The 17,255-nt window shown below is 39.5% G+C and overlaps 1 protein-coding gene across 1 annotated transcript; it reads right to left on the reverse strand.

The window, feature by feature from the left end:
• Positions 1–1,212: 1,212 nt before the first annotated feature.
• Positions 1,213–3,136, reverse strand: LOC124593938 (piggyBac transposable element-derived protein 3-like). The gene is made up of 4 exons (XM_047132288.1): positions 2,812–3,136; positions 2,038–2,670; positions 1,640–1,940; positions 1,213–1,561 (listed from the first exon to the last, which is right to left on the reverse strand). Exons 1-4 carry the CDS (start codon positions 3,134–3,136, stop codon positions 1,213–1,215), a joined length of 1,608 nt encoding a protein of 535 aa, XP_046988244.1.
• Positions 3,137–17,255: the final 14,119 nt, after the last annotated feature.

Consider the following 17,255-nt stretch of genomic DNA (forward strand, 5'->3'; position numbering starts at 1 on the left):
CACTGCACTTTTAATCATTAGGTAGGTTGTTGAATAATTTAACTGATATGCATGCAATACTTTCCTGATAAAATACTGTTCTACCCTGAGGCATGTGGATATTACTGATGTTTCTTGTGTTGTGGCAATGCATAAACTTATTTTGTTGTAAATTTCCAGTACTGTTTCAAAGATATCATTTGCAAGCAAGGGCTTGGCAGGCTCATTATTTACAGCTGTATGAAATCTACTGTACATGTTTCCAGTTTCCTTACATTGCAGGTAGCTCTGAATACTCTTCTGCATCCTTAAGTTTTGTATATCGATGGCAGTTTCCCCAGAATATTAGCCCTTATCAGAATAATGAATGAAAATATTCATAATATGCAAGATTTTGAAAGTTTTTTCTGAGTTCTTTCACATGACAATTCGAATTTAAATTATCACTTAGCCACATCCCTAGAGCTTCAGTTTCAGTAACTGATTTCAGTAATGTGTTGTCAAGATATGGTATTGTTTCAAATTCTTGCACAAGTGGAGAAGAGGGGAAATTCAAAAAGACAGTTTTTTCTGGAGGTGTTGTTATCTTAGTTTTTAAAAATAGCTAGTAACTAGGGACATTGAAGTATCGATTGCTACTTCCATAGAGATTTTGTCAGCAGCTGTTATTAAAATGCAGGTGTCATCATAAAGTAAGAGTTATTTCTTCACCTTAATAAAGTCATTTAAATCATCCATGTAAAGGAGGAATAATAGAGGTCCTAGGACAGAGTCTTATAGCACTACATAATTAATTAGTGATTTAGTAGATAGATGTGTTGTTGTTGTAATGGTATTTTCTTAGATATCATCATGCCTTAACCCTTTGTTTCCTGACATAGGAAAAAATTTACTTTTTAACATTTTCTTTGCAGAATTTATGCTATTGTGGCCTCAAATGATGGTAGGACTTTTTGTAAAATTTTATTTTATTTTTTACAACTTTTTTCACTCCTGGTACTCAGAAGTACCATCAGACTCCATGGACAGAATCACAACATGCACAGAAAAATGCTCCAATTTTTATAACTTGTACTTCATTCTACATAAATATTAAATATTTTTACATTAGAAAATTAATTAACAAAAATATGATATTTCTGAATTTTTTTTTAATTTCGCGTAAATTTACCTTCTAGAGCAACTTCGCAATACATAGTAACTTAGCTATACATTTTTGACAGTATATACATATCACATATTTAGTGATATCTCATGAAATTGTAGAAAACAGTTATTTTTCTCATTGCAGCACAAATACACTTTACATGTACTGCATTGTGAATGTGGTCTCGACTGAATTTTATTTTTTGCACACATTTTGCATCGTCCTCTTTTACAACTGAACACTACAAAATGGTTTCCTTGGTTGCCAAGACGTACATCCTTAGGAACAGGAAAGTTATCTTTCCTTCTCTTTGGGGGAGTTATTTCATCTTTACCAGAGTTTATCTTTTTGAGATTTGCCACTTGCTGTTCATTCATTAGCCCTAGTGCCACAGCACGCCTGAATTCCAGCAGTGGCAGTGCCCCACGTAGATCACTGAAAATGACGTAAGCATTGACAAAAGCAATTTATATTGCTCCCCAGAAGAGACGGCGCCACTATTTCTTTGATTGCCTGTCAAGACCGTAAGTTGAACGTAATCTGTCTGCATGATCCACACCACCCACGTTTTTATTGTAATCACATACAATAACTGGACATGGTATAGTCATACCAGTTCCATCTTTCTGTTTTCTTGACACTACGCTCTGTTCAGTGTCATGGACGTTTGATGCAAAATATACTACTTTATTGTCCCTCCACTGAAATACTGATGGGTCTACAGATGACACTCTGTGATCTGATTCCCCACGCTTTAGACATTTTTCTCTAGGTAAATTCGCTGACAAACCTTTCCAAACCTTTCCTGTTTGTTCTAATTGTTCCACAGAAAAATGTATTTAGGGATTTTAATTTCTCCAAAAGTGGAATAGAAGTAAAAAAAATGTCAAAGTACAATTTTCGTTACTGACTCCAATACGGTTTAGACAATTTCAGTACTACTCTCTCTTCTAAACTGTACCCTTCAAAGTCCTTCTCCAGTGTCTCATTTCTACCTTGATACACTTCAAAATTGAGTGTGTATCCTTTTTTATCACAAATTGCCAATAGTTTATAGCCTCTTTTGATTGGTTTTAATGGATTATATTGCTTTATGCTACTTCTTTCCTTGAAGACAATCATTGAGTCATCAATACTGAGTTCTCTAGTGCCCCTGTATATGGACATAAATTGCTTATTCAAAGCAGTAAGAAGCGGGCGTATTTCATACAATTTATCAGTGTTTCTTTCTGGAATTTTTGTGTTATCATTAAGATATAAATTACTCAAAATAAAATCAAACCTGTCCCTACTCATACATCGCCTTACAATAGAAATAACATGGTCATCACATGCAGACCAGTAGTGTTTCCATGACGACAGCTTGTGGTAACCGATAAATAAATTAATTACCAAAAAAACAAACAGCTCATGATTTAAAATTTTTCCCTTCTGTGTTGCGTAAAGATTGGTCTGGAAAATCATGTCTTCTACAATTGGCTTCAAAATGAAAATAAAAACATCAGTAGCTGTGTGGCAATCCTGTAATAATTCATCCATAGGCCCTGCAAAACGAATACATGAATGGAAATAGTACTGCGGTTGTCACAGATGGAACAGGGTTCTAGAGTAATTCGTGAAATGAAAAAGAAGAAATTGACTAATGCTGAAAAATAATTTATGATGATCTAAGTGTAAGAAGATACCTTCACTATATCTGTATTCATAGTTCCTTGTTTCAATGTGTTTGTCTCTCCACATTTTGTTTGTCCGATATTCACATTGAGGTGAAGGTGTAAACGGCAAAGAACTCTCTGAGGCATCATTATCCGAACAAGTGGAGTTTGTTTCACGATCTGCCTCTTGCCAATTGCACGAAAAAGCTTTGTCAAAATTATTAACATTTTCGTCATCATCCTCGATGTCAGTATCCTCTGGAATATCAGAGGGAATGCCCTCATACAAAATTGCATCAATCTGTGCATCACTCAAAGGTCGCAAGTAGCCACCAGTTTTACGATTTTCGTCCATCTGTGTGGGAAAAAGTGGACAGAACAACTAGTGAGTGGTAACGCATTGTTGCTACAATATAGTGTTCGCACAACCTGACGATACTAATAAGTCCGCTTTTTATTTTCCTCTTTATCTCATTCACTTGTAACGTAATGCTTCAAACTATTATAAAAAAAAACAAAGAAGATAAGTACTCCCAATGGAAAACTCAACGGACGTTTCAATAAATTACGCACAAATTCAGGCAACACCATGGAAACAAGCACATACAATCTTCTGTTTTCACAGCTGCGCTCGAAAAACAATGTCAAGCTCTGACCGCCAGAGAGGTCTATGATTTGCACAATAAAATCTATGAAACAGTAGAGTAGAGTTACTGTTATGTACCGACAGGCTCTCAGATCATGAAACTGTACCATGAGAAAATAATGAGAGTCGAAACTTACTGGTAGCTTTAAGTACCGTCAGGCAACAAAGTGTTTAAATCACTGTTTGCTCTCTCTTCTAGGTAAGATCTTATCCACTAATTTGGTATCTTTCTGACAACTTTTTGAGCTAATTTGTGAATAACAAGTTCATGGTCAATCCTGTCAAATGCTTTTGAGAGATCTAGGAAAACACCAGTATCATGTTCTCTGTCATCCAGTGCGTTAAGAAGGGCATCTAAATACTCATACATAGCTATTAAAGTAGACTTGGATTTGCTGAATCTGTGCTGATTTGGTGAGAGTAATGAGTTCTTCCTAATACAGCCTCGAAGGCTATTGTGGAAAAATTTTCCAAATATTATGGAGCAAACAATGAGATGGAAAACTAGACGATAATTATTTACATTACAAATGGCCCAGTTTTTGAATAGAGGAGTTACTTTAGCTGTTTTTGAGTATTGGGAAGCGTTCCATTTGAAAAGGATATGTTTATCACATACATTAGTGGTTTTATTACATAATCAAATAATCAGAATACTGAATGGCAGAAGTAAAGCTGTGAGGACGAGGCGTGAGTCGTGCTTGGCTAGCTCAGTTGGTAGAGCACTTGCCCACGAAAGGCAAAGGTCCCGAGTTCGAGTCTCAGTCCGGCACACAGTTTTAATCTGCCAGGAAGTTTCAATCAGAATACTTGTTAAATACATAATCTGGTACACCATCCAGCCCACATGAATATCTGTTTTTGAGCGGTCTTATTTTTCGCATCATCTATGTCTCTGTGACTGCTTGGAGGAATATAAAGTCAAGACTCGCATTTAAATAATTTGACAGGCTCATATATCTGTCTTCATAATGATTTTAGATTAACTGGTTTGCTATATAAGTAAAATACACATTAAACTTACCAACTACCTCTTTTTGATCTGAGGATCTGATATTTTCATACTCATTTATTACCCACAATATATAAGACCAATGCAATCTGACTGTTACACAGTGACAACATGACTTATAATAATTAACACAGAAGAATGACATGAATTGCAAGAAATCCTAACAATAATAAAAAAATCAAAAAGATAAGAAATTAAAGAAATATGAAATTACCTCCAACTCTGTTAATTGCCTAAAATCATTTCAATCACAAATCCCGGTCGTGGAAACCCCCATTTTTTATTTTATAATTCACTGACCTCAGAGAAAATCTTCATAACATGAACTACAGCAAGCAGCAACTACAGCCAGATAAATAAAAATATTCTAACTACTATAGACTCTAACAACTAGGAGGCATATGGTAGGCAAAAGAAAGATTTTGTTGATGAGCAAACAATGTATTTAGAAAATTTTACCTTATTCATGTGACATACACTCCAAAAATTATATAGTTGTCAATAATTCCAATGTCCAAACATTACCAATCAAACATATGTCATCTTACATTTCCTTGTGTCTCATGTTGCAATGCATGTCTTACCAACACAGAGTCTCCACTAAGAAAAAACATGTCCATACAATTCTCTATCCACTTGCTAACAGGTAGTCTGTCCAACCAAAGAATCTCTTGCTGCTGTCAGCGATATTAACACAGTCTATAGCGCTGACAACACACAAAAAGGCTACTTACATATCCTCCCTGCTCCCTTAAAAAAATTACAAAATGTTTTGGGCAGTGGCCAAGATTAAGTTATTAAAAAATTTTATATTAACAATATCAAATAGAGCAGATGCACACAAAAGTTCTGTTGGTCAATAGAATAGAGAAAAAATTTTCCTCACAGTCCCTAGGGACAGTCCTAATAACTCATCAGAAGAGAAGTCTACACCAGTTTTACGCACAAAGGCTGAGGAGTATATGAAAATGCACAAGTAAGTAGTGGACAACCATCCAGTCTGAAGAAGTGGTGTTGTCCTCCTCATGGAAACGCAGTGCTGACTCTTGACATGGAGCTTTCAGTTGGTATCATGAGACTGATAATGGGCCACAACAGAACAGACCTACAGCAGTATCAGCCGAATTCTTGAAGAATATTGGTAGAATTGGTGGGTCACCACAGAGCAGAGCACTACAGATTTAGTAGAGATTATGGTAGTAATGGGCCACCAAAGGTGCAGACCCACTGTAGCCCTTGTAGAGATGGCCAGCAGCCATCTGTTGCCATAGTGCATGTGCACACTCACAATTGAAGAGTCTTGAGGATAATATAGCAAGTCCATGAACCACCATTGTGTAGTCAGTATTGATGCATATTACAAGTCCCTGAGCCACCACTTGTGCACTCACTAATATTCTTTTTTTTGCAATGTCATTACAATCAACAATGCTATTTAACCAGTTTCTTGCTGAATTATCAACACGTGAGCAAGCACTAACGTCGTCATATAATCTCTGGGTTTTGATACATATAGTATGACTAACAGACAAATGTGTACAGTAAAAGGAATCCCTGCTATTTACTTAAGTTGAAGAACTAGGTGTCTATACACTTACAATTTTATAGCATAAGAATACAATTACAAATATAAAGAATACATCACCAAAGTAAAGATCATGATAATGCAAATAACATTTGTAGTAACACAGGCTTCATAATAAGAATGGAGGTAAGCATATATATTGAGTATTACTCCCCCCCATGAACCATGAACCTTGCTGTTGGTGGGGAGGCTTGCGTGCCACAGCGATACAGATAGCCACACCATAGGTGTAAGCACAACAGAGGGGTATCTATTGAGAGGTCTGACAAACATGTGGTTTCTGAAGAGGGGCAGCTGCCATTTCAGTAGTTGCAGGGGCAACAGTCTGGATGATTAACTGACCTGGCCTTGTGACATTAACCAAAATGGCCTTGCTGTGCTGGTACTGCAAACGGATAAAAGCAAGGGGAAGCTACAGCTGTAATTTTTCCTGAGGGCATGCAGCTTTACTGTATGATTAAATGATGATGGTGTCCTTTTGGGTAAAATATTCCAGACGTAAAATAGTCTCCCATTTGGATCTCTGGCTGGGGACTACACAGGAGGATGTCATTATCAGGAGAAACAAAACTGGCGTTCTCTGGATCGGAGTGTGGAATCTCAGATCCCTTAATCGAGCAGGTAGGTCAGAAATTTTAAAAGGAAAATGGATTGGTTAAACTTAGGTATAGTGGGAATAGTGAAGATCAGTGACAGGAGGAACAAGACTTCTGGTCAGGTGAATATAGTGTTATAAATATAAAATCAAACAAGGGTAATGCAGGAGTAAGCTTAATAACGAATAAAAAATAGGAGAACACGTTAGCTACTACAAACGGCATAGTGAACACATTATTGTAGCCACGATAGACATGGAGCCCACGCCTATCACAGTAGCACAAGTTTATATGTCAACTAGCTCTGCAGATGACGAAGAGATTGAAGTAATGTATGATGAGATAAAAGAAATTATTCAGATGGTGAAGGTAGACAAAAATTTAATAGTCATGGGGAGCTGGAATTCGATAGTTGGAAAAGGAAGAGAAGGAAATGTAGTAAAAAAATGGAAATGATCATATGGCATTGTCGGCCGGAAGGCCCCAGGTGAGGAAGTTCGGCCGCAGTATTGCAAGTCCTTTTAAGTTGATGCCACTGTGGCAGGTTTCATGTCCATTATGATGAAAATGATGAAGGACACACAACATCCAGTCCCCTGCTGGGAATCAAACCCAGGCCCCTTGCATACTTGGCAGAAAAGCTACCGCTACGCTACGGAGGTGGACGGAAATGTAGTAGGTGAATACGCAATGGCGATATGGAATGAAAGAGGAAGATGTCTGGTATAATTTTGCACAGAGCAAAACTTAATCATAGCTAACACTTGGCTTAAGAATCACGAAAGAAGGTTGTATATGTGGAAGAGATCTGGAGTCACTGGAAGGTTTCAGATAGATTATATAATGGTAAGATGCAGATTTAGGAACCAGGTTTTAAACTGTAAGTCATATCCAGGGGCAGATGTGGACTCCGACTACAATCTATTGGTTATGAACTGTAGATTAAAACTGAAGAAACTGTGAAAAGGTGGGAATTTATGGAGATGGGACCTGGATAAACTGAAGGAACCAGAGGCTGTAGAGAGTTTCAGAGAGACCATTAGTGAGCGATTGAAAAGCATGGGGGAAAGAAATACAGTAGAAGCAGAATGGGTAGCTTTGGGAGATGAATTAGTGAAGGCAGCAGGGTATCAAGTAGGTAAAAAGACAACGGCAAGTAGAAATCCTTGAGTAACAGATGAGATATTGAATTTAATTGATGAAAGGAGAAAATATAAAAATACAGTAAATGAAGTAGACAAAAAGGAATACAAACGTCTCAGAAATGAGACTGACAGGAAGTGCAAAATGGCTAAGCAGAGATGGGTAGGATATAGAGGTGTATATCACTATGGGTAGGATAGACACTGCATACAGGAAAATGAAAGAGACCTTTGGAGAAAAGAGAACCACTTGTATGAATATCAAGAGCTCAGATGGAAAACCAGTTCTAAGCGAAGAAGGGAAATCAGAATAGTGGAAGGAGTACATAGAGGGTCTATACAAGGTCGATGTATTTGAGGGCAATATTATGGAAATGGCAGAGGATGTAGATGAAGATGAAATGGGGGATATGAAACTGTGTGAAGAATTTGACAGCGCACTGAAAGACCTAAGTCGAATCAAGGCCCCGGCAGTAGACAACATTCCATTAGAACTACTGATAACCTTGGGAGAGCCAGTCTTGACAAAACTCTACCATCTGGTGAGCAAGACGTATGAGACAGGCGAAATACCGTCAGACTTCAAGAAGAATATAATAATTACGATCCCAAAGAAAGCAGATGACGAGAGATGTGAAAATTACCGAACAATCATTTTAATAAGCCACGGATGCAAAATACTAACGCGTATTCTCTACAGACGAATGGAAAAACTGGTAGAAGCTGACCTCGGGGAAGATCAGTTTGGATTCTGTAGAAATATTGGAACACCTGAAGCAAGTTCTGGTGTTACGTTAAATCAGTAAGTGGCTCGAAACAGCATATCCAGACACTCCGGGGTGATGATGGCATTGAAACAGAGGATGACACGCGTAAAGCTGAAATACTAAACACCTTTTTCCAAAGCTGTTTGACAGAGGAAGACCGCACTGCAGTTCCTTCTCTAAATCCTCGCACAAACGAAAAAATGGCTGACATCGAAATAAGTGTCCAAGGAATAGAAAAGCAACTGGAATCGCTCAACAGAGGAAAGTCCACTGGACCTGACGGGATACCAATTCGATTCTACACAGAGTACGAGAAAGAACTTGCCCCCCTTCTAACAGCCGTGTACCGCAAGTCTCTAGAGGAACGGAAGGTTCCAAATGATTGGAAAAGAGCACAGGTAGTCCCAGTCTTCAAGAAGGGTCGTCGAGCAGATGTGCAAAACTATAGACCTATATCTCTGACGTCGATCTGTTGTAGAATTTTAGAACATGTTTTTTGCTCGAGTATCATGTCGGTTTTGGAAACCCAGAATCTACTATGTAGGAATCAACATGGATTCCGGAAACAGCGATCGTGTGAGACCCAACTCGCTTTATTTGTTCATGAGACCCAGAAAATATTAGATACAGGCTCCCAGGTAGATGCTATTTTTCTTGACTTCCAGAAGGCGTTCGATACAGTTCCGCACTGTCGCCTGATAAATAAAGTAAGAGCATACGGAATATCAGACCAGCTGTGTGGCTGGATTGAAGAGTTTTTAGCAAACAGAACACAGCATGTTGTTCTCAATGGAGAGACGTCTACAGACGTTAAAGTAACCTCTGGCGTGCCACAGGGGAGTGTTATGGGACCATTGCTTTTCACAATATATATAAATGACCTAGTAGATAGTGTCGGAAGTCCCATGCGGCTTTTCGCGGATCATGCTGTAGTATACAGAGAAGTTGCAGCATTAGAAAATTGTAGCGAAATGCAGGAAGATCTGCAGCGGATAGGCACTTGGTGCAGGGAGTGGCAACTGACCCTTAACATAGACAAATGTAATGTATTGCGAATACATAGAAAGAAGGATCCTTTTTTGTATGATTATATGATAGCGGAACAAACACTGGTAGCAGTTACTTCTGTAAAATATCTGGGAGTATGCGTGCGGAACGATTTGAAGTGGAATGATCATATAAAATTAATTGTTGGTAAGGCGGGTACCGGGTTGAGATTCATTGGGAGAGTCCTTAGAAAATGCAGTCCATCAACAAAGGAGGTGGCTTACAAAACACTCGTTCGACCTATACTTGAGTATTGGTCATCAGTGTGGGATCCGTACCAGATCGGTTTGACGGAGGAGATAGAGAAGATCCAAAGAATTGCGGCGCGTTTCGTCACAGGGTTATTTGGTAACCGTGATAGCGTTACGGAGATGTTTAACAAACTCAAGTGGCAGACTCTGCAAGACAGGCGCTCTGCATTGCGGTGTAGCTTGCTCGCCAGGTTTCGAGAGGGTGCGTTTCTGGATGAGGTATCGAATATATTGCTTCCCCCTACTTATAACTCCGGAGGAGATCACGAATGTAAAATTAGAGAGATTAGAGCGCGCACGGAGGTTTTCAGACAGTCGTTCTTCCCGCGAACCATACGCGACTGGAACAGGAAAGGGAGGTAATGACAGTGGCACGTAAAGTGCCCTCCGCCACACACAGTTGGATGGCTTGCGGAGTATAAATGTAGATGTAGATGTAGATGAATACTGACCCTACGACTTGTCTTAGAAGCTAGATTAAGGAAAGGCAAACCTACGTTTCTAGCACTTGTAGACTTAGAGAAAGCTTTTGACAATGTTGACTAGAATACTCTCTTTCAAATTCTGAAGGTGGCAGGGGTAAAATACAGGGAGCGAAAGGCTATTTGCAAATTGTACAGAAACCAGATGGCAGTTATAAGAGTGCAGGGGCATGTAAGGGAAGCAGCGGTTGGGAAGGGAGAGAGACAAGGTTGTAGCCTATCCCCGATGTTATTCAATCTGTATATTGAGCAAACCATAAAGGAAACAGAGGAAAAATTCGGAGTTGGAATTAAAATCCATGGAGAAGAAATAAAAACCTTGAGGTTTGTCGATGGCATTGTAATTCTGTCAGAGACAGCAAAGGACCTGGAAGAGCAGCTGAACGGAATGGATAGTGTCTTGAAAGGAGGATATAGGAAAAACATCAACAAAAGCAAAACAAGGATAATGGAGTATGGTCGAATTAAATCAGGTGATGCTGAGGGAATTAGGTTAGGAAATGAGACACTTAAAGTAGAAGATGAGTTTTGCTACTTGAGGAACAAAATAACTGATGATGGTCGAAGTAGACAGGATTAGGAAATGAGACACTTAAAGTAGAAGATGAGTTTTGCTACTTGAGGAACAAAATAACTGATGATGGTCGAAGTAGACAGGATATAAAGTGTAGACTGACATTGGCAAGGAAAGCATTTCTGAAGAAGGGAGGGGGAGTCACCAGTTTAGTATTGGACGGCGGTGTAGAGGGTAAAAATCGTAGAGGGAGACAAAGAGACGAATGCACTAAGCAGATTCAGAAGAATGTAGATTGCAGCAGTTTCTTGGAGAGGAAGAGGCTTGCACATTGTAGAGTAGTATGGAGAGCTGCATGAAACCAGTCTGTGGACTGAAGGTAACAACAGCAACAATAACAACATCATGAGTATTACTGGAATTATGACATAAGTAAATAAATGAAAAATAAGAATATCAGTAGAAACATTAACTTCGCACATGAACACTAAAAGAAAACATAACATAATAAATAATGTCAGAACATCTTCCTAAAGTAAAGGACATTCAACACAAACAGAGATTAGGTTTGAGGACAACAGTATTCCTCATCATAGTGAATGAGCTTAGTATTAGAAGGGAAAAGAATTCTACCAAGTTTACCTTATCAGGTAAACACAAAGAGATAGGAAGTACACAAAGACCCAAGGCTACACATAATCATATCAGAACAACAGAAAGGAAAGGACAGGTCCTGTTTTCAAGTGTAAATCTGTCAAAGTGTATGTATCACATCTGATACTGCAGTATTTGTGTGTGCATTTTATGCCTAATATATTTCATGTTCATACCTCTTTTACTTCCAACCAAAACTATTTGATTTCCAACCAAAACTTCATTTAATTCTCGCAGACCTTTCTTACTTCAACATTTGTTTCCACAAAAATCCTACCTAAGCTTGCTATCTGTATTTATACTTTCGATCAGTGCTTAGACTTCCATATTTTTCTTAGCCCATCATTCGTTTCCAAGAAGATCCTACCTAAACGTGTTGTCACTATACCCAACTTATATCTATTCATTTTCTCTTTAAATAAAATGTTCCTCATTATACAATACTCTTTGGCCAGACCTTTTCCTTATAGCTTCTCAATGCATATCTTCCCAACTTATCACAACTCGTTTTCTTATGTAGCATACCCCCTGTTGAGCTAACTTAAATCTACTGAGGTCAGATACATAAACCAGAGAACGAGGTAATGCAGCAGCACAAAAGAAATTAACACAAACAACAATGAAAAAATGCAAAGTGGCAAAGCAAACAGGAGCGCATCTAAATTAGCAAAGCAAATGCAACATTACAACTACTATAAGGCAATATGCAGCAAACAAGAAAAATAAATCAGTGGTAAAACTGGATTAGCACAGTAATACAGCGTAATATTCACTATGACACAAATAGCAGTAGCAAATTGCAATAACTTATACCTAAACATCACAAAGCACAAGCAGAAAACATATTACAGTAAAGACATCAATGCAGATAAGGGAAATATATGTGTAAGCTTACAACATCACTTGTGAATCTGTGATCACAAAACTACACAAAGTGCTAGCACAAGGAACAAGATCTATGCTATCTCTCATGTGAAATGCAATGATTCTACGCCACATTTCAACATTTAAGTGGTGCACCACAACAACTTATTCTACCAAAAAAATTACGAAGTTCTTGAAAAGAAAATTATGTGTGCAGTTACTGTTACTAGTCCCTTCTCATTTTTATTGTTCTTTCCTTTTCAAGTCTCTTTTTTTTAGAATGTGGATCATAAAATTATTATTTAATAGATTTGTTGACAGAAAGTGTTCACATTAGCGTATGTATTGAATTTTATTTTATAAAACCAATGCTGCCAGAAACCAGATATCAATTAAAATAAGCAAACATGTATAAAGCAAAACATAAGAACATCGTTCAATAGCCATGTTGCATTTCATAAGTCAGTGGAAATTCTCTCAACTCTCGTAGAGAGACACTTGTCATAATCAGGTGTGTAAACATAAGAATATTTCTCATCAGTTCATAAGCATTTCAGTAAGTAGCACGAAGCTCAAACTCGAAAGTGTAATCATATGTTTACAAGTATTAGTGTATCCCATGTTTGTGGTGTGTTTTGCAACGAATAGCAATAGCAATGTCAATGACATCTCTTTTCTACAGCTATGCAAGCGCTTGCAGGAGTGCGGCGGACTTCAAAGCGGCTTAAGCAGCACCAGTAAAGTTGAAAGGCAACACAACAATGGGTATATTTCAAGGAGACTTACGTGCAGCCCAGCACAGCAGAGCATTACGTCAAGGTCACATACACTCTTTTACCAAAATATTTACGACAACAGTTTCAGCTGCAATGACAGTTTCATACAAATAAAAAGAATTCAAAGGTTGAAAAACGACAGAAGAAGTGAATAGAAATGAAATATCATCAATAATATCCATCGGCATTCTGGTACTCACATTCACATATATACTCATTTTTCATATTGATCATAACCTTATCTCGACATCATAATATACGTCGTTGTCGTAATAAGACCATCATAACACATCAATCAAATCCCAAAATCGTCGTAGCTTCCCTCAATAATCTCAAAACTTCTTAAAAAAAATGCTCTCTGCTCGTTTCAATAGTGTCATCTACCTCAAACGTGCTTCAAAAGTCATGATCACATACAATATACAAAGCTCTCCCAGTATCACAATGGTACCAAAAATATATGTGAACAGTTCACAAAATGCAGACAAAGTACAATTTCATAAATGCGAAGTAATCCAACTGTGTAATTACCTAGACATGTGTCAGAGACATAGTAAAAATGTTCATTTCTCTCTGTTACATGTCTAGATTGCTGTGTAATTCTGTGTTAGAGAAATATGGTACCGATGTATAAAACTGTATGAGCAAATACCATGTTAGCTAGGGCTCCTTGCACTTGCCACATTGTGAGGGGTCCGAGCAGATGTAATTCCGATGTATTGCTCATGCGCTGCCTGCGATATGCAAGGTATAAGAGAATCTCTGACCAGAGAGCAGTGTTGACTGCAGTAGGAATTGTGTAGCTGTAGCAGTAAGTTGTTGCTAGTCTGGAGTCTGCTCTGGTCTGGTCTGGTGTATTGTGTTGGCTGGCCCGGTCGCAGTGCAGCGATGTCGGAGCCTGAGTATTATTGTATAAGGTAAAAAGCAGCCTCCCGCATATGTACACTCCTGGAAATTGAAATAAGAACACCGTGAATTCATTGTCCCAGGAAGGGGAAACTTTATTGACACATTCCTGGGGTCAGATACATCACATGATCACACTGACAGAACCACAGGCACATAGACACAGGCAACAGAGCATGCACAATGTCGGCACTAGTACAGTGTATATCCACCTTTCGCAGCAATGCAGGCTGCTATTCTCCCATGGAGACGATCGTAGAGATGCTGGATGTAGCCCTGTGGAACGGCTTGCCATGCCATTTCCACCTGGCGCCTCAGTTGGACCAGCGTTCGTGCTGGACGTGCAGACCGCGTGAGACGACGCTTCATCCAGTCCCAAACATGCTCAATGGGGGACGGATCCGGAGATCTTGCTGGCCAGGGTAGTAGACTTACACCTTCTAGAGCACGTTGGGTGGCACGGGATACATGCGGACGTGCATTGTCCTGTTGGAACAGCAAGTTCCCTCGCCGGTCTAGGAATGGTAGAACGATGGGTTCGATGACCGTTTGGATGTACCGTGCACTATTCAGTGTCCCCTCGACGATCACCAGTGGTGTACGGCCAGTGTAGGAGATCGCTCCCCACACCATGATACGGGGTGTTGGCCCTGTGTGCCTCGGTCGTATGCAGTCCTGATTGTGGCGCTCACCTGCATGGCGCCAAACACGCATACGACCATCATTGGCACCAAGGCAGAAGCGACTCTCATCGCTGAAGACGACACGTCTCCATTCGTCCCTCCATTCACGCCTGTCGCGACACCACTGGAGGCGGGGTGCACGATGTTGGGGCGTGAGCGGAAGACGGCCTAACGGTGTGCGGGACCGTAGCCCAGCTTCATGGAGACGGTTGCGAATGGTCCTCGCCGATACCCCAGGAGCAACAGTGTCCCTAATTTGCTGGGAAGTGGCGGTGCGGTCCCCTGCGGCACTGCGTAGGATCCTACGGTCTTGGCGTGCATCCGTGCGTCGCTGCGGTCCGGTCCCTGGTCGACGGGCACGCGCACCTTCCGCCGACCACTGGCGACAACATCGATGTACTGTGGAGACCTCACGCCCCACGTGTTGAGCAATTCGGCGGTACGTCCACCCGGCCTCCCGCATGCCCACTATACGCCCTCGTTCAAAGTCCGTCAACTGCACATACGGTTCACGTCCACGCTGTCGCGGCATGCTACCAGTGTTAAAGACTGCGATGGAGCTCCGTATGCCACGGCAAACTGGCTGAAACTGACGGCGGCGGTGCACAAATGCTGCGCAGCTAGCGCCATTCGACGGCCAACATCGCGGTTCCTGGTGTGTCCGCTGTGCCGTGCGTGCGATCATTGCTTGTACAGCCCTCTCGCAGTGTCTGAAACAAGTATGGTGTGTCTGACACACCGGTGTCAATGTGTTCTTTTTTCCATTTCCAGGAGTGTAGTAATGTTATCTCAAGTCACATGTAAATGTTTTAAAAATGTCCTAATAATAATCCTTTTCATACAAAGTAATTTTTTAACAACCATTCATTTCAATTTAAAGAATTTACTAGTTTTCCCATCCATGATCATCCCGATTGTTGCAAAACAAAAAAAATCAGTTGCTTCCTTTCATAAATGACAGATCTATCGCCCAGCATTGCACAGGGCTGTGCCAGAAAAATTTATTGTAAGAGCAGATATATATGTGTTATCCGGTGACTTCATTGAGGTAAGAATTTTCCTTTTTTCATTCAGAATGATCTTTCAGGGCCATGACGCAGCACTGCTGACGTCCAAAATTTACCAGGTTAAATTCATAGTCAATTATTGAAAAGTCATAAGTGAGCGACAATTTAATTGAGAGGCTCATTACATTGTAGTATTACTAGGTTACTGAATTTATTTTTTTGTTGGGACGTTACACTGAATGTGAACGACATAATTATTATTTTACTGTTGAGAGGTTTAGGAATTTTTCTGTTTGGAGGTTACATTCAATGAGAAAAAATTTTGTGGGGAGGTTACACTTAAATTATTTTGTGGGGAGGTTACACTTGGCGGCAACCGGCCAGGATCGTATTTTCTTTGTGAATTTCTGAGAAGTAGTCATATATCTGCTCTTATTTACCTAAATGTTGTTTGCATCTGGCGCAACGCATTTACTAATTTGTCACTCTTTCTTTCACAAATCATCGGCAATTTATTGCTCTTTGTTGTAATTGTGTTTGTTCCTTTTTGCTTCGTCTTTGTTTCATTTTGTGCTTAATTTTGATTAGTGAAAATGCTGCGAAAAACTGTTAACAGTACATCGCGATGTGCAATGAGTGAAATAGCCGACTCGAGTAATTTGACCGATAACTCTTGCGACACTCAGTGTAATAATGATAATCCCCTAATTACAGATAATCAGTGTGTGTCGATCACTAGTAATGATTTTATTCCAGATGATGAGCAAACAAATTCATTTATGTCCACACTTAATTTAACGGCATATGATGACGCGGCACGTTCCGTTACAATGAACGCTGCCCAGTTTGACATGCCTGATTTGCAAAATTTACGTAGCAAACGGATAATTGTTTCTAACGAAGGTGAACAATATACACAAAATATCTCAGATTTATTTGATTCCGGTGTAGTGACCAATAGTGCACATCCGATTAGCAAACATTTTCGAGAATCAGAGGATGACCTAATGGTTACACAAAACGTGACAAATGCACATACACCATCACACAGCACAGAGAATGCAGCAGCTACTTTTGGCATGGATCAAGTTATGGCAGTATTGCTACAACTTAATGAAAATCTCAAACAGTCTAAGAAAGAACAAGACGACAATTTCAAACGACTTAATGAATCGAAGAAACAACTTAATGAAAAACAAGACAACCTTAACGAAAATTTCAAACAACTTAATGAACAGAACAAACAACTTGGTGAACAGATTACAGCCGTTGCCGCGCAATGTAATGATACTAAAGAACAATTACGTGAGGAAATTAAGGCTTGTGCTAGGAACAGTAGTGAAGAAATTAGATCTGTGGCACAAGAATTAAGTAATACACATGCAGCCACAACTAAATTACTTAGAGATGAAATTAGTGCAGTCGCAGTCGGTTTCTACAAAACCAAGACCTATAATAGTGAAATTTATGTCGTATAGGAAAAGATCTGAAATCTTCAGAGCAAAGAAGAATCTCGCGAAGTCGGGTCTGATAATACGCGAG

The sequence above is a fragment of the Schistocerca americana genome, chromosome 2 (genome assembly GCF_021461395.2).
Source record: "Schistocerca americana isolate TAMUIC-IGC-003095 chromosome 2, iqSchAmer2.1, whole genome shotgun sequence".
NCBI classification, from domain to species: domain Eukaryota; kingdom Metazoa; phylum Arthropoda; class Insecta; order Orthoptera; family Acrididae; genus Schistocerca; species Schistocerca americana.

Bases quoted from the DNA above. Each gene is read 5' to 3' on its own strand.
- LOC124593938 (XM_047132288.1), bottom strand. From the start codon at position 3,136: ATGGACGAAAATCGTAAAACTGGTGGCTACTTGCGACCTTTGAGTGAT. The intron at 2,671-2,811 runs GTATCTTCTTAC...TTCGTTTTGCAG, and splicing joins TGAATACAGATATAGTGAAG to GGCCTATGGATGAATTATTA. The intron at 1,941-2,037 runs GTCAGTAACGAA...TGGAACAATTAG, and splicing joins ATTGTCTAAACCGTATTGGA to AACAAACAGGAAAGGTTTGG.